The sequence below is a fragment of the Argopecten irradians genome, chromosome 2 (assembly GCF_041381155.1).
Source record: "Argopecten irradians isolate NY chromosome 2, Ai_NY, whole genome shotgun sequence".
Taxonomy (NCBI): domain Eukaryota; kingdom Metazoa; phylum Mollusca; class Bivalvia; order Pectinida; family Pectinidae; genus Argopecten; species Argopecten irradians.
In genome coordinates this window covers 37,857,916-37,880,836 of record NC_091135.1, presented here as the reverse complement: position 1 = coordinate 37,880,836, position 22,921 = coordinate 37,857,916, and the positions used below count along the sequence as shown (strand labels likewise).

At 35.8% G+C, this 22,921-nt stretch overlaps 3 protein-coding genes across 3 annotated transcripts; 2 read left to right on the top strand and 1 right to left on the bottom strand.

Moving 5' to 3' along the window:
• Window positions 1-1,539: 1,539 nt before the first annotated feature.
• Window positions 1,540-6,595, top strand: LOC138316985 (apolipophorins-like). Its single transcript, XM_069258618.1, has 8 exons — window positions 1,540-2,105; window positions 2,612-2,949; window positions 3,248-3,430; window positions 3,707-3,968; window positions 4,252-4,399; window positions 4,663-4,920; window positions 5,559-5,816; window positions 6,172-6,595. Exons 1-8 carry the CDS (start codon window positions 1,605-1,607, stop codon window positions 6,411-6,413), a joined length of 2,190 nt encoding a protein of 729 aa, XP_069114719.1. The 5' UTR covers window positions 1,540-1,604; the 3' UTR covers window positions 6,414-6,595.
• Window positions 6,596-7,243: 648 nt separating this feature from the next.
• LOC138315385 (uncharacterized) lies at window positions 7,244-20,551 on the top strand. Its single transcript, XM_069256371.1, has 10 exons — window positions 7,244-14,367; window positions 14,728-15,063; window positions 15,488-15,638; window positions 16,071-16,255; window positions 16,647-16,894; window positions 17,170-17,305; window positions 17,581-17,689; window positions 18,198-18,578; window positions 18,854-19,053; window positions 19,429-20,551. The coding sequence occupies exons 1-10, from the start codon at window positions 7,360-7,362 to the stop codon at window positions 19,717-19,719; spliced, it is 9,045 nt and encodes a 3,014-aa protein (XP_069112472.1). The 5' UTR covers window positions 7,244-7,359; the 3' UTR covers window positions 19,720-20,551.
• A 136-nt stretch (window positions 20,552-20,687) lies between these two features.
• On the bottom strand, window positions 20,688-22,606 carry LOC138315386 (uncharacterized). The gene is made up of 3 exons (XM_069256372.1): window positions 22,041-22,606; window positions 21,641-21,718; window positions 20,688-21,220 (listed from the first exon to the last, which is right to left on the bottom strand). The coding sequence occupies exons 1-3, from the start codon at window positions 22,534-22,536 to the stop codon at window positions 20,745-20,747; spliced, it is 1,050 nt and encodes a 349-aa protein (XP_069112473.1). The 5' UTR covers window positions 22,537-22,606; the 3' UTR covers window positions 20,688-20,744.
• Window positions 22,607-22,921: the final 315 nt, after the last annotated feature.

The following is a 22,921-nucleotide window of genomic DNA, read 5'->3' as shown; positions in this document are numbered from 1 at the left end:
TCAAACAACAGAGTTTACTTCAGAAAGAATAAGAAATGAAAACTTAAGATAAATAAACAACAAAATATTTATGAAGACGGCATTTATTTTTAGAAAGTTCTTCCTAGATGCCCTGCCATTGGTCGGAAGCATCAGCGCTGTGCGCTTAATGACGGAACTGATACTAAGCGCTGACGTCACGGGTCCGGAGGCTGACGTGTTGTTGACAACATTATCCTTCACGCCATTCCCATCAAAACAAATGCTGAAGGAACTGACAGTAATCTTAATTTAATTTATTTTATTCACCATGTTTTTCAGTTCATCGTTACCATCTTCTTTTTTAAATGAAGCAAATTAAATAAAGGAATAATGAATTTGCACCCTATACGCGGTATGGTAAATGATTTTGTAATATGGCCTTTACCAGGCCCAGTTTCATCATCGTTTCTTTACTTTAAGATGTTCCTTGACTTAAGATTTTCCACAGAAAACCATTACAGACATTAAAAAATCCTTAGAAGCGTGTCTTTAATTCTGTAATTCCTTTATGGAACATTTTACGTTCATTAATGCTACTGGGCACAGCAAAGTGTGTCCATTGTAGTTCAAGCCTTACATAAACGTAGTTCACCTTGACTCTTCAAAGTTGTATATATACAGCCATTACTGACGATGAGCGGTGGAAATGCACTTCTACCTGTGTCATCCCTCGTCCAAACCTACTGTAGAAGTTCCCCATGTGACGATGATACGGACATTCATGACATTATGAACGCAATGAAGAATCATATTACTCAAGAATGTTATGTGGATGACGACAATATACAAATGGTAGGTATCGTTGATTATGTATAACATGTAAGAAAACTTAGATTTTTATACATAATGCTAACCACATTTCCTGTATTTCCCCAAATCATAATATTTGTAGTACATTGTATATTATGTGCTATTAAAAAGATAACGTCTAATAAAAGTTACAAATTTCCGGGGAAGTTCTAAATATGCTTGCAAATTAGCATATCCAATTGACAGAAAAAAAAGATATTTTTTAGTCCATGTACACTTTTCCTAGATTATGTTCAGTCTTCGAGCCATCGGAAACTCTGGCCAGGCGAACCAAACTTTTGAAGTTATCAACAATTGTATGACAAAAGCGCAAAATCCAGTTGAAGTTCGACTTGCTGCAATAGATGCATATCGGCAATTTTCTTGTTCCGTTCAGGTATATATTAAGTGTATATATCAGTATTATAAACAGAAATCATTGGATTGAAAAAGTGGTAGATTTTAGAGTACAATGTACAGAGCATATCGTTTTTGAGCATGAACTTGGTAGTGCGAAATATCGCTTATGATTATTAGTAACTGTTATGAAATATGTGATTGTACCGAAAATGATATATTAATATAAGATAGTTACTTACCTTTATTTATCTATTCGACTACTACATTGTTTATTGAAATTAAATCCAAATTCATGTTCATTCAGAAGTATTAAATGGAGATTTAGCAATATTCCTTTGTAATGACTTGACTTTTTTCAGCGTTCAAATCTTCTACAAATATTTACAAATACAACCGAGGACCCAGAGCTGAGAATTACCGCGTATTTAGCAGCTATGAAATGTGCTGACGTACAGATTATCGATATAGTCATAAGAACAATGGAAGTGGAACAAGTCAACCAAGTCGGGTCCTTTGTGTGGTCTCATCTTACAAACCTAAATGAAACGTCAGATCGACATAAACAGGGACTTAGAGACCTTCTAGCAACGATTAACATTGGAGACAAGTTCAATCTTGATAAAAGGAAATTTTCTCATCATTTTGAAAAATCCTTTTTTCTTCAACAATACAACATAGGTTCATCGTTTGAGAGTAATATTGTTTGGTCTCCGTCCTCGTTTGTGCCGAAGTCATTGAGTGCAAATTTAACAGTTGATTTATTTGGACGATCTGTGAATCTCCTTGATATTGGCGGTAGGTTTGAAGGTATTGAGGCTTTTCTAGAATCTTACTTTGGTCCTAATGGGTACTTCTCTGACGTTGGCGACTACGGGATTTCACGGCATATAGAGCAATCTGCCCAATTCCAAAAATTGATGGATATCAGAAGCAAGGTACCTATACACGTATATATAGTTTATGCAACAACTTGTATAATTTTTATACTCTGATAATACAATGGGCCTGACTAAGAATAGAAAATAAGGTATGTGGCCGTAAAAATATGGTAAAACAGGATAATAAAAAATCTGGGAAAGGATAAAAATAGAGTCTCGATTTGGTAAATGTAAATAAAATGTATTCATACATATTCAACACTATGGGAACAGCAGATTTCACATTTAATGTGTCTAAAATAGCATATGAAAATAAATGATAAGGAATTATGTAATTGAAGTTACTGTCATTAAAAGCAGGTCATAGATGGGGCAATATTCTGTGTAATACATGTTCATGAAAAGTAGATTGTTTACAAATATAATTACATAAATGTAATTGTGTCCCGACATACAAAAAAGTTTCTTTTCAAAATTATCATTTATCTTAAATTAGAAAAAAAACTTGACTGCGACAGAAATGTTCATATATTTGTTTACTTTAAAAATTGCACTTTTGCTAGTTACCACGTGCAACTGACCCGAAGGGAACTTTTTATGCGAGGATATTTGGTCAGGAACGTGGCTACGCTAGATTTGACGGTCAGAACTCACTTTTTGGGGATAACTTTAATATTTTGGAATTGTTGATCAGTATGACAAATAACCAAGAATATAAGAAGACTCAGAACGTCCAGTTTTTGGACAGCAGTTTGACCGTACCGACCTGTGCTGGGTTACCAATAAGTCTGAGTGTCGATGGAACTGTTACCATTGATCTGAAGGCTTCGGGGAGGATGGATTTGAGGAAACTCATTACAAGTCCGAGAAGCGTATTGATTGATGGAGCCATTGAACCAAGGTATGTATTAGCGAATTTATTTCAGTAGTTTATACCTAAACACTCATTATTAAACGTTTGGAATATATTTGTATATGCAAAAAAAAGTGCCGGAAGACGATGCACAGTTTTAGAACTTTAGATAAACCTTTAAAATATCTATATGTCTTTTGAAGTAATACGATATACAATTCTGATAAATAATTGTGTCACATTAAAAGTTCCAGCAACCCAAACCCTTGAATTATTGAATAACGTTTTATTTACATATGTCTAGAATACATTCTTCTACATCAAGTGAACATCCTTACATTTGTAGTGCTTCAGTAGAAATTTCTGGCCTGATGAGTTTGGACGCCTCGGTAACAAAGAGTGGAATAAAAGTGTTATCAAATGTACACACCAGCACATTACTAAAGGGTAAAATTGAATATACAGAAGGGCGAAATGTAAAACTCGAAGTCGACATACCACGCGACAAAATGGAGATCGTTAGTTTTAAGTGAGTGTTCTCAAACAGAATGCATTTGAAAGAGGCCTTTTGTCAACATAGCTGGTTTCTTATTTTAAAGATTATGTTAAACAAAGTCTTATCGTGATGATGTACAATACATAGATCTCGTGGAAATCGTTTAAATGCAAGTCCTTCGTAAAGTAAAAATGATTATTGAAATATTTAAAAAAAAAAAAATTGGTAAGCAACAAACATCGAGTTTATTATGGTTCCTGTATATCTACATCAAATCCAATAACGTTACTTATTTGTGTTTTGTTTCAGAACTGCAATCTTTCACAATGCAAACGGAAGGGATTATGAACAGCCAACGACAGAAAGCAGGCAGCACTCCCATCGCTTTTGTACTGGCGATATGGTTGAACAATTGAGTGGACTACAACTCTGTGGTGAGATAGAAGTCCCTGTACCTGAACATCCTACCGGGGCGCCATACATGTCACTGACTGGACCAGTTCAAGCCAATGTTCAATTATTGAAAACGGACAACATGACGGGATACAAATTTGAATCGAGATTTGTAAAAGTAAATATCTAGTTATTGACTCTGCTGTCACATCATTTTTTAACAAAAGAAGTTGAAAAAATGTTATTTTCTTTATTCATGTCATCTTTTATGAAAACAACGGTTGTCACACCCATATCCAGCCTACGAATACCGAGATAAACACTCGTTAATTCGTTAATATTCATAACCATATTCGATGAATATTTTGTCAATTTTACACATATAACCACACACTCATATAAACAATTATTTTCAAACACGGAAAATAATAAAAATGGCATTATTTAATTCTTGTTTTAAGACAAAACAAGCGATTACAGTACATATAGAAGTTGACACACCAGGTTCTGACACGGATCGGCGAATTGGGGCAAGTTTTGCAATGGATAATCTCGATCCGTCTATCAGTTTGAACATATTTTCACCATGGAAGAAAGTCCTCTTCAACGGTAATCGCTTTTTATATTAGAGTTATTGTAAAAGCATGGCAAATGTTTGTATTTTAAACTCTGAATTCAAATATTGTTTTAATCATCAATGTATTTTTAAGTAACGCTGTATAAGACACTTACGTTATGTTATTGTTTGATCAGAGTTATATAATGACTCGGCCGGGAAATGACAAACAAATAAATACTTGTTTACAAAAGCTGCTGACCGATAAGGCCCGATTATTATCTCGTGTATAAAACGTAGATTTTATCATTTACAGGTGTCTTTGAAAATAGTCGTACGCTGCGGCGGGTGTTTGGCAAACTGTCAGTGGACTCAAGTCACGACTTCTCTATAAATGCTGAACTGTTACGCAGTCGTCGTGGTCATTCCATTGTTTACACTCCAAACTTAGACATTCGTCTGCCACTTCAGGAGCGTATTAGACTTGAAGGAACCATTGTCTATTTACCTTTCAAAACGATAGACTTAGATATAATGCTTAATGGTGTACAGACATCACCAATAATGACTAAAGGTTTGTTCATTATTCTCGATTGTGAATTTAATTTATGTTGTATAAGTATTTTTCACTTGGAAATGACACGAAATAAGAAAACTGTATTGGAAAGGCAAGCGAGCAGATATTTCCTTGATGATGATATCTAACTAGGCTGGCAGTACTTAAAACGTACTTATTTTAGCGATAGCTTCATTTCAGCGTTTTTCGCACTGTTTTTGAAGCTCTAATTGATTTACTAAATTGCGTAAAAGGGTATTTCCATTTTAGGTTGTAATATCTTTGTTCTTATTCCGTCTTTGCATATTACAGAGTTACTTCACTTGCGGGTAGGTATCGATTGTGACGTCATTATTTTGTGTGCGAAATCCACGTCGTTTAAACTCTTAAAAGTCTGACGTTACGCCCGAGACAACATGAAGTCACTATCAATACCTACCAACAAGGACAGATATCTCTGTTATATGGAAATATAGAATTACCAATGCATTTCCAGGATGCCTATGACGTAATGTCAGTTTTAGCACTTTAATTTGAAATTAAAGTTATTACGAAAGTAGGATAGTATAAATTACCATTTATTTGTATCATATTTCCGTTCAAACAATTATTTCTTTCCCTTCAGTAATTTATGGGTTTTGTTTTGTTTTGCATAGTTACGTTGCACAACAAAAGTATGATTCGCTCAATACTCGGTAGTATAAGTTTCGAGCCAGGGAAAGATTACCGCGCCAGTGCCGGAATCCATAGATTGTGGAGCAACAGGGCAGTTAAATATCGACCTTATATGTCTATACAGACACCACAGAAAGAAATACTTGTGTTCGATGGTTCAACTGAGTATAAGCCAGGAAGAACCGTCACCATAGGCATCAGGCTGCGAAAAGCTTTCAAGGAGAATATATCTGTCTTCTGTAAGCATTTTAATATGTTATTATATATTAATCAGCAAGGTCGCCAATAATTTGTTCTATTTTAGCTAGTTTAATAGCTAAATTACTTTCGGAAAAAAATTCACGGAATCATATTTTTTGTTTTGAAAATATGGTTTACAATAATAATAGAGTGCATACAATATTTTTCTATGTTTTTTTCCCCTGCAATTATTCTATTGCCTTATCACCTGTTGTATACGTTACGACAACATAAAGTTTGTGGTTAATCAATTTAGAAACAACATAACAAATGTTTAAAGTACAAACATATTTTTGGTGTAGAAATGTTGCCGTTTGAAGTTTTTTCCAGATTATTATATTATTCGATTGGCAGGTAGGATAAGAAAGATTGCCAGTAAAAGGAACAAAAGATACGAAACTAAACTTGACGTGGGAAGTGGATACGTAAACACTAGAATACATTCCAGTGTTGTTATACGAGGAAAGAAAGCTTTTCTCAGCCGATCATCGGTTGATTACGTAATTCCTGAAGTAATGAGAGAAAAAATTACAATCAATGGAAAAGGAAACATCGTCCAGTCTAAATACTTGACCGTTGCTACGAGTACATTGTAAGTATATCAGTTTGTATTTACTACCAAAAAAGCAAGCTGTAAACGCACATATTTTAGCCTTAATCATGCTTCATGTGCCAGAGACTACCCTATAAGAAAATTGCAAAAATTACTACAGGTCATTGATATCGCGATTATTGTGATAGCACGAATTCACCATTGCTTGTTCAAAAATAAATTTGATTGGGCCAAAATAAATATATTTTCTGTACTGGTTCAATACATTTATTTTTATTTAAACATGTGTGCTAAAATTTAAGCTCGCCAAAGTAAGTAACTTTTTTCATGCTCTAAAGAAATGTAGGATTTAAGAAACAAACGGATTACGACACAGATATCAGTACAGAGCTAACACACAACGCAAGGAACACCAAGTTTGGGGTTCATGTAAAGTATGGTGCGGACAAACAGGACACTAACAGCAAAATGTCGTGGTTTACGACCGTGGTCCACCGCCTATCATGGTCTAATCCAACACTATCTGTTAACACATCGTATCGACATCATGCGCAGGTACGTTAACACATAGTAGCTCGTTTTTACTCTGAAATTATTGTGACACTAACAGTATATGTCTTGAACAATTACATGTGAGATTTTATAATTGAATACACAATAATAAACAATTAAATATTAAACTGTGCTTCTTTGTATTCCTCATACTTGTCCAATGCTATGCTTTCTTATTTAATCATACAGTGTAGGTTGTTTTCAAATACCATTCGCATTCTAATATTTAACAGAAAGAATATTATATGGATTGACATATGGGCACACCTTTAAACAATAATGTACTGTATGGCAATATATGGTTTGTATTGTTAAGGATTTCAGTCTAGTTACAACATTAACTTAACCGATACTAACCATCATATTTCCAATAATCTGTTGTTTTTATTTGATAGGACGTAGAGGTGCGATTTGAAGCTGGACATACACACTCCAGCATGTCGATGGAAAGCTCGGTGAGATATGCGATGAGTCGTATCCAACCCATCGCATTAACGATACGAGTTAAAAAGGCACATATTCCGAGGAAATCACTTTTAGGAACTCTGTTGTTATCATTACGTGGACAAAATGTCAAATTAGGAAATGAATTAGTCGATAGTAATAATGGAACGTATACAAATAAGATGACTTTGGAGTGGGAGCCTGGCAAGAGAAACACAATAATGATAGTGCTTAGAATGAAATCAGCACGTGAAGCTCAATACTCGACGGACATCCATTTTGTTGATTTCAGAAGGATACGTTTTTCGGGAAGACATTTGATCGCAATAAATAACATAAGTTCTTTTGCCGAATTAACATTAGCCGGAAAGAAATATGCCTGGTTAAATTCGCTTCAGTTTGAGAAAGATGGAACACAATTCATTGCAGATGTCAAAATGCCGTCCAGACACTTCGGGTTAGAGTCGCATTTTATTCCACAATTGCCTTTAAACAGATTGGATATTAATGCATTGTGGAGTAACTCGAAAAGCGCCACTCGTCATTTGCATGTCTTGGCAATAATAAATGTGGAACACTTTGGTTTTTCCATACTAAAGAAATCCCCATTTGGTGAAGTTGACACCGATTTTAATTTACACGGTGATTTCCGGTTCCGGTTAAATTCGAAAATCCAATGGGGGTCATTGAAAGGCGTAGTAATAAATGGAACATTTCGCAATGACGGGATTAATGGTAATAGTAATATTCATGGAGCACTAAATGTGGCGTCTCCGTTCCGGGGATATAGGGCTATATCGATCACCACTACTCATATCTCTGATTGGGAGAGATACCTCATGAACGTTAACGTACAGACAAAATCCGGAAAGAAAATAACAGCATCGGTTACTTTCAGCAAACCGATTACCTTTTCATTTATTGTGGGCACACTCGGTGTCAAGTCAACATTGAAGAATTTCCAAGTGCTGCAGTTGGAATGCGTCCATGCAATAGAACGTGGAATTTCAAGTATGGCGAAGTTTACATGGAATAGGAATGCGATTCAGGTCTATCTGAAAGGATACAACCGCGGAACGATGTTCTTTAGAGACATTGGTGGAGTATTTAGCGTTAAGTCAACATTTCCCGGAATTGATTCAGTAATCCTAGATAGTAAACACATTGACGATGGTAGAAGATTCAATAATCATTTAAGATTACTCCGAAATGGCAATGGAATCAAATACAAAGGCGACATGCTACACGACCACCAAGGATGGCAGATCCAGAATTCTGGAAACATTTCTTTTGCAATCTTTTCGAAAAAGTTTCATTCTTTTTGGAGTCATGCTAATACACCTTCCGAGGTTATAAGTAAGCTTAATTGCAACTTTGGGAAGCGGACATTGAACGTGGACTTTTCGATGAATCATACTTTGACATTGAAAACAGGAACATTGAATATGATTTCGAAGATTGCAGGTAATGTTCTTCCAAATATGGAACTATTTGCAAGGCACATTCACAACAGCAAAGGATTAGATAATACATTCGGTCTACGCCGAACGACAAAGCTGTTATTTTCCGCCATAAATCAATTACAAATAAATGATGAAAGCATAGACTTAAGTCACACAACGCAAATTATGAACAAAATTTATCTTTTGAATACAGTTGCGGAAAGTAGAAACTATCCATACTCTGGTTTTGTTGAATTCCAATGGCCTAATAAGGAAATGATTCACGCTTCGTTTCTGTGGAATAATGTCGATGGACTTTATGATGGGAGTGCATCAATACGTTTTCCAAAGTTAAAAGACATCAGCTTATCGCTTCAACAACATTCTACATCACAGGAACTTATAAACACCATAACAGCGCTCCGAAATGCAAACAGAATTATTCTCCTAGAAAGTCGCCACAGCTGGGGTGACGTCAAAACTGTCCACATTGAAGTTACAACACACTTTAAAATTATAAGAACACTGGAAGCTCACATGGCACTTTCTGGAAATTTGAGACAATTTCATACAGAATCTAATATCGCTATACAATACCGTCCAAGCAAACGTGTAGAAATGGCTGTTGCCGTTGGCAACATCGGTAAATTAGAAGGTACGTTTCTCTTGAAACTACCGCTGAAAGAAGATATCCGTATATTATATCTTCAAAATGGTAATCCGACAAATATTCATATGGAGTTTCAGTACCATCCAAGGAAAAGATTTGAGGCAGATTTAAAGATAGGGCTTCGAAATAATCGAGAGTTGGTTATTTTAGTCAAGACACCTTTTACAAAAGACATGGCTGGTCTGGTACTCCATACCATGCAGTCCTCAGGATTTGTAACACACACTGAACTAAAGTACGGTTTCACAAAATTATTGTTTGCGGATGTGAATTTAGGCTGGAAGAAGAACATAATTGGGAATTTTGCTCTTAAATCTGTTTACATAGAAAATGTTGATGCTGGATTTTATCATAAAAGGACATTTGGTGCTTTCAAAACACATTGGGAACTTCAGCGTAGGTCAAAGGTAATACTTGAAGGTGACATAGGATACGAAAGAGACAGAAACTTTACACATGTATCAACCATGTCTATGCTTGTCCCTGGCTTCAAACGGTTCAATGCAGCATTAACTCACCGTGGACGTCTGACTAGATTCAATACTAATATGAATGTTAAGTATGGCAATATAAAAGTTGGTATTCTCGCAGTTTTCACCACAAGCCCAAATTTAGATGCATCGATTCAAATTGCTACTCCGCTAAAAGGACTGAAAACATTGCATGCTGCAATTCACCACGAAGGAACTAGAAAAGCGTTCAACTCAAAAGCTTCTTTCGGAGTAGGCAAGTCATCGATTGTTGGCACATCAAGATTTTCTCTTCGACCTTTAAGGATTGAAGTGAATCTGCAAACACCATTTGCTAGATTCAGACAACGTCGAATTTTCTACACTCACACTGGATCATTTTCACAATTTCAATGCCAAACGGAAATCGTATACAGCAACACCAAGCGGCTATCTGGTGATATTCAATTCAATCTAAAACCTCTGACTGGAACAGTATCCCTCGTTACTCCTTTTGCAAGGTATGAAACATTCAATATGAAGCTGTCCCACAATGCCAAACGAAGACATTATCAAAGTTTTCTAGATATTAACCTTCCCAGGGACCGGAAACTGTCATTATCCGCAAATTTCGATTTATCCGTAAAGTCAACAAGATCTGCAAGTATTACAATTATATCACCATTCAAAAAATACGACAAAATTGAGGCTGGTATTTCAATAACTGGTACAGTAGAAAGTTTCGAATGTAGATCCCTTCTTGGGATTGGAAAAAGACAAATAATTGGTTTTGCACGATTTGGTGTATTGGAAACAATAGGCGGCGAGCTAGCTTTAATGACCCCTTTTGTTGGCTACAGAAAACTTACTTTTGTGTTTCAATACGTCGGTGCCAGCATTAATTTCAAACTTCGCACTGGAGTTATGGTCCTTGACAGTATATATGAAATGGAGCTGACTCACAGTGCGCTTTTAGATTATGAGACTTCACTGGTTCTTCGTCTTCCGGACACTGACGATATAAAACTTTCTACGTTGATTTCAAAAACAAGACGAAAAGTAATGGCACAGGCTGATTTAACATTGGGAAGAACGGACCTGGCGAATGCAAAGTTCAAATGCGCCCTTTCTCCACGAATAAGGGGCTCCGGAATTTTCAAATCGAGATGGACGAAATCTGCCAAGTTGTTTCTCTCACACGACGGCTCTCGGAAGAATTTCCATACGGCAGTACGTATAAACTATGATAAAGTCATACTCGTTCTTAGTACAAAACTTGACACCACCAAAGATATTTCAGGAAGTCTAAACTTCAGAAGTCCATTTGCCGCGATAGAACAAATAGACGCAACGGTTTTCCATTCTGCTCGCCAGTCCACCTACCGTTACGACTTTGAAAGTCGTTCTCATGCTGCAAAGGTAGCTGACGTTCACATGGAAGCCAATTTGTTGAACAGGAAGGACGTTTTCCTCGATATTAGGCTGCCGTTTGATCACATGAAACACACAGTGATAATTGTAAATTACTCAAAGGAAAATTATAACATGAACGGACGCGTTCATGTAACACTTAATGAAGATGTAATTGAATCTAATTTGACTTTGAACGTTTTGAATGGCGCTGTGGGTCAACTTCAAATTCAAAGTCCGTGGTACGATGACGTCACTGGGGTATTTAGGTACTATGGACATGTGTCGGACTTTCACTTAGAAGCGGACCTAAATTATAATGGGATACCTCAAATTCAAACGGTTGCAAATATTTCTGTTGGGCCGCAAACAAGACTTGTACTGACTTTGGACACACCATATGTACCGTTAAGACATCTTGACTGCAAAGCAAGTCACCATTTCGCACCTGGTCAGTGTTCATCCGAGATCGATTTTGTTTTAAACGAACATAGATTAGCTGGAAGTATCGACCTAAATGTTTTAGATGGTATTGTATCTAGTGGAACCTTAACAACACCATTCACTGAAGATATATCCATGACATTCTCTCATAATGGAACAATGACGGATTTGGCATCACACATTAAGGCGACCTATGGAAATGAGCAGTACATATCGGCCAATATCAAGTATGACCCACAATCTATAGTTGATGTGAATGTGTCTCTTCACACCACCTTTGAACGTCTCAGTGATCTACAAATTCTACTTAGCCACTCTTTGGGAAACCCAGGATTTCATTCCAGCATCTTAGTAGATCACAATACAAACAGAAAAATAGAATTCAATATTCAATTTACTAATATTGGAGATCAAAGCGATTCCATTGAATTAGAATCTGAAGAATTGCTTTTGGATTTTTATTTTAACGAAGTACCATTGATGTTTACTAAATTGACGTTTCGCAATCATCCCTTTGAAGACGGATCGCTTATTGTACGAACCGGTTTCGAAAGTATTAGAAGTGGAAATTTTTCGTTAAAAAGGAAAATTCGTGTGCAAAGTCTTGATATTTCTATAAGTGGAAAAACATCAAATTTTCAGTTCATATTTTTGAACAACCTCACTACAAATGGACTTTTAAGGATTCACATGCCTGTAAGCGAACAAGGAAACATAAGTATCTTATTTTCGTTTAGACACGACACCAATGCTTTGATTACAAATATGGAAGTAATTAACAAAGATTACCTCATATCGTGTTACCTAGAGATAGATTTGCAAAGCACAAAGCACATTTCTTTCAACGTTCAGACACCCCTTCAAGCTGTAAGAAATATCGGTGGCACAGTAACATATTTAAATACAGACGAAGAGTTATCAAACCATATAGCACTAAGACTTTCTCCAAGCTATGTGTTTGAATCAAGCATCCACTATTTCTCTATGAACAAATTCAACTTAAGTCTGGTCGTGCAGTCGCCATATGTTGGCTATGAATATATGTCAGTCAGTTTCGGACATGCTTTAAACCGCGATAACATTATAACTTACGCTACACTTTCGCGTGAACGTGAACAAGAGAATAAATTAGAAGCTATTGGTAATTTCGGAAATGATTTAAGGGGACATCTAAACATCGTGACACAGCTATATGGACATTCCGAAATATGTGCTGCTTTTAGAAAGGACATTCAAATAAATTTGGTTACATTTGATGCAACGTTTGAACTTGATAGACGAATGTCTCTTGCCAGCGTTTCCCTTTCACCTGCATCTGCCAATGTAACTTTACATACACCTTACGTTAGATATGAACATATTTCTTTTGCTGTCAGTCATAATATCACAGCCGAAAACGCATTGCTTCTTCTTGAAGTTTCCACTGGCCCTGATCACAGATATGGTTTAATGCTCGATGTAGGATTTTCTTCCGGCGTTATCAATATCCATTCACCAATTCCTGGCTATGAGGAGTTATCGGCTGTTTATGGACATGACATACACAGAGATAGAGTGTCCAGTCATATTGTGATTACATATGCTACAGGTAAAACCATTGATATTGCTTTTAAATGTTCTGTTCGAGAAGGTAGTTTGGTCGTACATACGCCTATCATCGGATACGAAAACGTATCTATGTCCTTTCTCAATATCAATACCAACACTTTATTTGTGAATCGAGTGTATACTTCCCTCTACAAGGGGAAATCTATGGGATATTATATTGAATTTAATCGCACGATATCTGACGGATTTGAAGTAAATGTAATTACGGAAGCATTATTGCCACGCTTGAAGACTCTGAAAGGCTCTGCGGGATTATATTTGACCCGGGGTTTGGTATCGTTTGCAAATATTACAGCGTCCTTTGATAGTGATTTACACGAGCTTGGTATCAGTGTAAGAAACGACATTCAGTCCGAAACCAAATTACATGGAAGTCCAATTCCGATAGAAAGAAAACCAACCATAATTTTGTATATAACTGCAAAATCAAACAATCAAACACATTTAGACGTCAGCGTGAGCAAGAGAAACGAATGCCCACTTACCTTGAAGATGCAAAAACCGTATTTTATGCAATTTTACACGTGTGCACAAACACCAACAGAAAGTTATAATCAAAGCGACGTAGGCACTTATTCTGAGAACTCGGTTTATGGAGGTCATAGGTCAGACGTTGGTTCTGGAGGTCGCAGTTCAGACGTTGGATCTGGATACCACAGACAAATAAACAACAAGATGCACTCTTCGAGGACGATTGTACTCTCTATAGAAGAGAAAACGTTATTTCGAATACAACATACCACTGATAAAGGGCATCATCTACATGGAGAAGCGCTTCGAGAACAGTTTACTGTTCAAATTGGTTCAACATTTGTGCGAGTTAATCAGACCTATGGCAGAGAGGGTGGTGTCATACTAAGGACAAGTTTGGAGATGATTTCTAGCCAGGAGGTGATATTTAAGACACAATCGAGTATTCTGTCTCAGCAGAGATCGGCAACTATTAATGTTGCATTGACTTTGCCAAGAATTGAGAAGGTAAGTTTGGTTTTGTTTTCTTAAATATCCAATGATGTTTGATTGCATTTTGATATCGAATCGACATTAATATTTTTGAAATAAAGTGATCCGTATGAATAAAATAAGAACGATATTTTTTTTATAACAAACTGACTATTTAAAGTCGATCGAATTAGGATCTTCAAAGACACAAGTTTTCGGGATGATAAGCTGGTATAACAGAAATAACATTTTGTCGTGACTTCATAACGTTTCACCTAAATATTCATATAAAAATGTGTTTGCTGGGTATTCGAAAGGCGCTTGCCTTATGACTATGGCATTTTGTTTTCTATCATTTGAATAGCAATATATACAGTTTACCGGTATCTCTTTTAGGCATATGGAATATATTCAAGTGTAACTCTGAACAGTGGAAATATAATTTTTGATGGGGAAATTGGACTAGGAAACCCTGAAGATGTTCACAATCATGCTATCATATACTCACGTGTAAGGAACGACTATGCTAACATGGGTCATAACCTAAGTTTCGTTGTTGGAATGATGGGCACAATGTCGACCGTAGACATACAGTTATCTTCCTATTTTGGCTATATAAACGACGTGTACTATACTGGTACACAACTCTTATACCTTACCGAGGACAAAGACAGAAAGGATATCACATTGAAGGGAACTGTTAATTCTGCAGTAACAGAAGCTACTTTAGAGGTAGGTTATGTATTATACTGTATTTAAGTTAAATCGTGCTTTACTATGTTATCTACGTATTGTTGTGTAAAAATGTACTTGATAGTTTCATAATTTTGATAATCTGATGTAGTAGTTCAAAATATTTGAAACATAAATGAAAAGAGTTAAGGAATATACAGTTCAGAAGTAGGAGACAACTAATAAATGTTAACGTGTAATGTATTTATTTTGGCACAATAAAATTCATTTTGAAAATATTAGCGCAAAATTAAACTCACGCATTCCAAGAAATTACTATCCCTACTTCATTACAAAGATGACGATTAATCTAATGCAATCTTATTTTAGCTTAAAATAACTCGAGCGAATACCGCAAAAATCAAATACCCGCTGAAATATGTAAGTTTACGGTAAATTAAAAATATAAACTTATTTTTAACAGATAGTGTCGCCGATGGCTTCTATACAATATTCCGGCCAAGTCCATGTAGACGGTCCATATGGGATGTCAATACACAATATTGTAAACGAAACCCCGACAGTTTTGGAACTTCATTTTGATCCATTCCAACCCCGTATTGAGGGCAGATTAGGTAAAAATTATATAAATACCAAAAATGTATGCCAGGATACGTATTGTAGCGTATTAGAATATTCAATGGGTCAACAATGCAATGATTGATTGGCCACCTTATCATTTTCTATATAAAATGTCATAGTAGTTAAATAAATAAATCCATGCTACTGGTCACTGTGTGATATTATCATTAAGACATTCCTTTCATGAAATCTCATATAAAATGATACTATGACATGGGTATTTACAAAAATTGCTACTAGGGATGTAGCCGTTGTTTAATAATATATACATATGGAAGTCATGCGTCTATTTTTTATGTATTTTTTTTAATTTGTCTATGTAATCAAAGCATATAAATATATCTCCTTCTTTCCTTATAAACAGCTTTCGTGAATAAATGCATCGCCAATTGATATACGATACAATGTTTCTTATTTCTTTTTAGAAATGACATCAAAAGTTATTTATCTGGAAGTATTCTTCGTTAACGGCAGTTGTTTGAGGGCTTCCGTTTTCAGAGGAAATTCCACAGAAAGAGTTAACGATGTTTTAATTACATCAAATCTGCTATCCCCCAGGATAATTACAACTAACGTAAACTGGAGACCCGCTGCTTTTCAAGACGTTATGGTATTGTGTGAATTGACCTCAAAATTGATAAATGTATTCATTTTTATATATTCCAGAAAAATTATTCTACCTATTATGTCGAAAACTATATATAGTCAATTTGTAAAATCATGATTGTTCTTCTTTCACTACATATCGAGGAATAGTGGAACGGAAATTAATTTAGTATTCATCATGAAATTAACGAAATGCAATTTGGGATTCATGAGTAAAGGAATCGGTTGCCTCCATCACCAAACTATTCGGCTATAAGTATCTCTGGCACTTTCTAAACGGGCGAAAGTAAAGAATATTCTTTTTTGTATTCTTGTTCTATCGTTTTGTGATACATTTACAATAGGATAACTACATAATAATTGATACATCAAAATATATGTTTGTTCCATTACAGTACACTGGGCTACAGTTACCGCCATATATGGATATATCGACGGCTTTAAGAAGTGTGGGAACCACGATCAGTAGCGATATAAATGCAAAATATAATAACCTCAGATCTCACATATTTGGCGATATTGCTCACACTTTGATTTTGTCTGCTGCACAAATACTTGAGATGGCGGATAACGCTGAAGCTCTCCAATATAGGATACGCCAGAGGAAACTAACGAGTCTAGATACACTGCTGACTGGTATGACGTGAGTACTTTCTGTCTAAGTGGTATAGTCCGATTGTTCTCTATCTTCACTGAAAAAATAAAAATACCAAACGTACAATACTTGTACTTGTTGGTTTCATCCACATAAAACTCGCATAAAGATTCAATATATGTCAATTTCGTCTTTTGTGTCTTTTGTAATGTCTTTTGAAAGATCAGATGATGCTTGACGACGACGCTTATTTATTTTGGAGGCGCTTGTAAAATGGTTGCAAATTTTCAAGTGATTTTGTATATCTCTTTTGTAAATTTTAGAAAACATCTTAAAACTGTTATGACCAAAGCAGACCATCTTTCAGTTTGGCTGAAGAATTCAGCTAATGAGCATGTTTCGTACCCAATAAAGGATGCTTTGGAGGAATATCTGCTATCCAGTTCTACAGTAATAGAGGTAAGAATATCACTAACGTTTTGTTGGGGAATTTTACACGGACTCTTATAATCAATTCTGAAAATTGATCTTTCATCACGTTATCTTGACAGAGATATAATGGATTTTTAAGATCGATTCTCAAGTTTGCCAAAGTTTCTTTTTAAACGGATGTCTTTCTTGCGAGAATATTCACGAACAGATCTGAGAATTTCTGGTTGAAACAAGATTCATTTTTCTATTAACGATCATAATCAATTCGTGTGCACTAAAATTAATTGTTTCTTTTTTCATAGAACCTGGAAGATGAGATCCGACAGAAATTGAATAGCCAAGCTCATGTACTAATCGAAAGATTAAGGGAAGAATACGTGTCCCTACTACAACATCTCGATTATATGAGAGGTAAAAGTGCTAAAATAGATACAGCCATTGGTTTATTTACTATATGTTTTATGAAACAAAACAATCAGCTTTCAGATGAGGTAGTTCATCCTCGATATTCTAGAGGGTGCTATCACTGTCGTTATATATTCGCCCTTGGACTATGGCATAGGGAAACTGTCGGCATTTCAGGAGACAAAAACCCTGACAGAATCATAGACTTCCAAATAGTTCCTTTGAAGGTTAAAGAGAAACACCAACTTCAAAGCCATACAGTGTACTGTTATTCGATTTTTGTATATCAAGGACCATCTGTTGTCACACACAGAGCCTTCAGGTTTGCTATGACATAATCCAAGAATAAAGGTACAAATTTGATGTATGGTAAACAATTGTATTTCTAGTGATCCAGCGAATGCTTCATTAAATTTTCAGTTATTGATAATTCAACGCTGGAAACATTATCAAGTGTATTTTTAATAAAAATATTTCATATCTCTTTGTGATAAACTTAATTGTACTGTTACAGACACATCTGCAGCCATGACAGATTTAATCGAGTACAGATACAACTATTTTCTCAGTGAATGGCCTTACGTCATATCCGGATTTGACGTGATCTCAAGTCTCATTAGATCTAAGGCCCGGATGAGAATCGAGACTTTGGGTCGTGCTGTAGGTGATATACAGCTGACTCGGGTAGTACAGTTTGATCCGAATTCTGGCGAGCTGGAAGCAAAAGTATATCTTCCCTTTGGTGTGAAATCCTTAAAATCCCCTCTACCAAACGTGAACCTGACCAACTACATTTACAGTCTGACAACAGGGCTGGAGTATATGATGGAGACTGCATATAAGTTCTACGACATTCTTAATTCTGATATCAGTCTATGGATTCCGCCATTTTCAGGTGTGATTATAGAATTAAGTTGATCAAAGAAATTAACCCCATTGTACCCCAAGTCAACTTAATATTCCTAACGTCACCGCATTATCAATGCCTTAATGTCATAGACCATCGGTGCATGGATTAGGTCTATTTCTATTCGAGCACTGTGTACACTTGATATAACGTGTCTACTCAAGATTTTATTTTGAAGACATATATAGATAGTCATGTATATGCTGATGTTGATACTGTATCTCACTCATATATCCATATATGTTCATGTGTCCACTATATAGCTTCTGCGTCTATATCGAGAGATGTCGTGAAAACCTTTGACGGGACTGCGTACCCCATAGAAGGCAGATGCACTTACCTTTTAGCAGGAGACGTAAGGGATGGAAATTTCTCTGTTGTCATGGGGATTCTGGGTAAACAGAAGGTGAAGGTCGTAGTGACCACACGTCAACACACAGTTCAACTGTCGCCACGAAAACAGGTACATTTTATTATGGGAGATGTTGTCCAACTCCATTTATATTGCGTTGAATTTTGTATGATATTCAGTTAATTACGTGTAAACGAAGACCGTTATATCCTTAATTTCATTATTTCGCTCACCTACTCGAAGTTCAATCATGTTTGTTTGAATTTTAATTTACCTTGATAATATATAGAACACCTTATTGACTCTTTTGTGTCTTTAGTATGCACAATGATTACCAGGTAGCAGGTGAGAGATTAGGGCCCATAGTACCCTGATTTAATTATTAATACATTTGGGTATTTTGAATTGCTGTTTTCCCTCTATTTGAATTTAAGTTGTCATTGATAAATGGTATGATTTTTCTTATCTTGCTCTGCTTTACGACAGGTCAGAATAGACGGTGCTTTGGTCATCCTACCATACCGCATTCATGATATCTACGTCAGCAAAGTTCGTGGTACTATCATTATAACCGGAAGTGGGTTTAGTCTTAACCATAACATTCGGACAGAAACATACAGCTTATCTGTGAGTGGATGGTACCTCGGAAAGACGGTCGGATTATTGGGAACTTATGACAATGAACCGCATAACGACATGATGTTGTCTACTGGTGAAATATCAAGTAACATCACCACGTTTAGACAGTCATGGGATATCAATAATCAGTGTATATAGATTCACGAATTTGTGCTTACACAACTCAGTACATAAAAAGCACAATGCCACATTCAGACGTGATTATATAATCGTCTAATTCCATAATGAACTAGATTAAGAAGTTTTTATGGAGGGTTTTTTAAACAAAGAAAGTTAATGAAAACCTATATAGGACCATACTATGGATGATTAATACACATATCATATTCTGTTAAAAACATTCATGTGTGTATGCTTGATGCTTGCACATGTAATGACAACAATGGAAGTGGGGCTGTTGACGACTATGTATTAGAGTCGTATCGTTCTGTAACAGAATAGTTCCAGAATGTATTTGCCTGGATATATAAAATTCAAATTATTGACATGTGCGATGGAATCATAGGAAAGAACTATTGCACATTCATTAAATGCGTATCAAATAATTCATTAACTTCTTGCTATCCATCTACATATCATGTATATACCAAACTATTTTTCTTGAGAATCATTAGCTTTAGTTATTTTAAAATGGCATGTAGCATTAGCATATGTGGTTACAATTATAGAGATTTACCTGTGTATAGGTATTGGGCAGCTGTATAAGTCTTTTATACCATATTTGTGATTCAAAATGTTGAAATGCAAACCCTTTATTCTCGTTACAATAACCTTTGTTCACCCTTCGTCTTATTTATGATGTCATTCCATCATATTGAAGCATTCAACCAGAGTGGTAGCTATTCACTCAAAATAATTTACCGAAACATAAAACTCTTTATGGAATTATATAAAATGTAATAATGCCCGAGGTTTGTTGAGGATTTAACACAACCGAGAGTATAGTATCTCGTTCATTCATACCCTCATAAAAATAACATATTGTTATCTCAATAATGAACATTACATAAGCTGACACTTCGCATTTGTGGTATTTTCGGGTATTAATCGCTTTATACTAGAATGGTATATTGACTAGTTGTAAATTCGTTCCTGAAAACGGGACAAACGTGCAATTGATACTTTAATTACATGAAGTGTACAATAGTGGTTTGAACAATGTTTTACTTCAAGCAGACGACGCATGACAAAACCTTATCATCTTCATACGGTGGGCACTGTAAGGAACCACACACTGTTCTAACCTGGTAGAGTAGCCTCCCTTCGCTATTCGTAATCCCTCCACCGGTAAGAGCCTGTGGATGTTCGTCGACACAGACGTATTGCGTGGGACTTGGAGACCCAACACTTCCGGAAGACAGAACGCCATGATAGCCTTCTGTCCAGCCCGAATAACACTGTTCGCGGGCGGGTATCATGAGTGACGTAGAATGCATAGTACTTCGACAAACCGCACAAGGCACGTCTTCATCCTGGTTAGGCATGCCGAATAGGAGCGCGTCCTCGTATTCCGCTCCATACATGTAGGCGGGGTTGTAGTGCTCTATTTCCTTGTGAGGTCCCCATGTGGGATCGGACGGTAGACACACCATTTCTGCTGCGCCACCAGTATGTGCCGAGTTGGATCCTCCGGCATAACCTAAAAAAATTAATTGTAAATGTTCGTGATGTTGACACTGATTACGTTTTTCGACCTTAAAACGACATAATTTTTAAACACGTACCCCCAATATTGTGTCAGTGGAAATGTTTTAAACAATGTAATTACATGGGGCAAGAAGTGTAGTCTTAATTGATAATTAATAACAAAGATAAGCATGAAATGACATTTTTACTCAGTATTGCTACGATAAATTAATCATTTTAGCACAAACTTCAAACTTAATTTGCCTTCATGGAAAATTGATGTCAAATATATTTTGTCCTATTACAAATGTAGATGTCCTCTATTATTCTTGTTATATTGCAATAAACATTCCATACGTAAAATAAATGTTTTTATTTCACTATATGTGCTTATAATGAAAAATTGTTAAGTTAGATGAAAGATGAAAGTTACCGGTATACACGAGATGTGTGCTATTATCCGCTGGACAGTCCCTTCTCCCCCAACGGATGTATACAGCCCCCGTGCTTACTGGAAACATAAAGGCGTTATACGTATATCTAGGCCGTATACAATTGTAATTGTCTTTAACATTTCATATTAATTTGTCGTTTTAAATATTCTGAATGACAATGCAAACTCTGTCTTGCGTGGAAGCCTCGTAAAGTAATTTGATATTAGAATAATTATTTCAAGTAAAGTTGGAATAGTTACAGCATCATTTTCAAATATTCATCTGATCAATTAGAACAGCATAATTATTTTATGTTAGATTTGCATGCTTAACTTTTGATTTAAAAAATCCTACAAAATAATTTGGAATGTTATCAGGACAAAATAAAAATATGCCGACCTCCTTGAGTGTTGTGTATTTGATTCTCCAGGTTTGAAATTGTCGCTTCTTGAGCTGCTAGTTGCGTGGAAATAACTGATGAATTTGCGTTGACAACTGCTTGTAGAGAAATGATATTAGATTTGTCTGCTGAAATTTGCGATTGAAGTGAATTGATCTGGGAATCCTGTCCTGCCAACTCTGCTTGCATGACTGCAACCGACTTTGTGGATGCATTTAGCAGCTGTTGAAGCGAAGACATTTCCGTCTCAACTGAAGACAGCTTATATTTAAGCTGTGATATTTCATTTTCCTGTGATGAAACCTTTGCAGATAAGCCTGTTACCAGAATTTTTGTGGCCTCATATTCTTGAAGTTTGACCTGGATCTGATGTAGTTCATTCTGGATGTAACCAGGATCACTGACCAATATCCTCTTGTCCTTAGAAGCGAATGCTGATAAAATCCCAAGTAATCCAACAAAAAGAAACGCAAATAACGGTTGGGCTGTTGCCATGTTTAAAAATGCATTGACTTTATCTCTTATCTTACATATTAGGTAGGCGTGTAATGCCTTTCTTTGTCCGAGTACACATACGTTTGATGTGGATATAATATCACTTAATCTAGTGTACATTTTAAACGACAAACTAATGTCTTTCATCAGTATCTTCATTAGTTAAACAATATTTGAATATCAAATTCTTTTTAATGTGTCCTGTGCAGTATCATATCGTTTCAAATTTGGTCAAGGAATTTTAAAATAAATCCCTTAAAGACGAACCATATACATAATTCGTACTTTCATATGATAGATTTTCTCTGTCTATTCAAGCTTTATTGGCGATTGAAAATTTATAGATGAATTTATCTACCATACGTGTAATGATATATGACATTAT

Excerpts from the sequence above, each read along its gene's own strand:
- LOC138316985 (XM_069258618.1), top strand. The coding sequence starts at position 1,605 with ATGAAATGTGCTGACGTACAGATTATCGATATAGTCATAAGAACAATG. Across the intron at positions 2,950-3,247 it reads GATGGAGCCATTGAACCAAG|TGCTTCAGTAGAAATTTCTG; the intron begins GTATGTATTAGC and ends TTACATTTGTAG. Across the intron at positions 4,400-4,662 it reads GAAGAAAGTCCTCTTCAACG|GTGTCTTTGAAAATAGTCGT; the intron begins GTAATCGCTTTT and ends TATCATTTACAG.
- LOC138315385 (XM_069256371.1), top strand. The coding sequence starts at position 7,360 with ATGTCGATGGAAAGCTCGGTGAGATATGCGATGAGTCGTATCCAACCC. Across the intron at positions 15,064-15,487 it reads TAACAGAAGCTACTTTAGAG|ATAGTGTCGCCGATGGCTTC; the intron begins GTAGGTTATGTA and ends TATTTTTAACAG. Across the intron at positions 17,690-18,197 it reads ACATCTCGATTATATGAGAG|ACACATCTGCAGCCATGACA; the intron begins GTAAAAGTGCTA and ends GTACTGTTACAG.
- LOC138315386 (XM_069256372.1), bottom strand. The coding sequence starts at position 22,536 with ATGGCAACAGCCCAACCGTTATTTGCGTTTCTTTTTGTTGGATTACTT. Across the intron at positions 21,719-22,040 it reads AATACACAACACTCAAGGAG|TAAGCACGGGGGCTGTATAC; the intron begins GTCGGCATATTT and ends TTATGTTTCCAG. Across the intron at positions 21,221-21,640 it reads CACACATCTCGTGTATACCG|GTTATGCCGGAGGATCCAAC; the intron begins GTAACTTTCATC and ends TAATTTTTTTAG.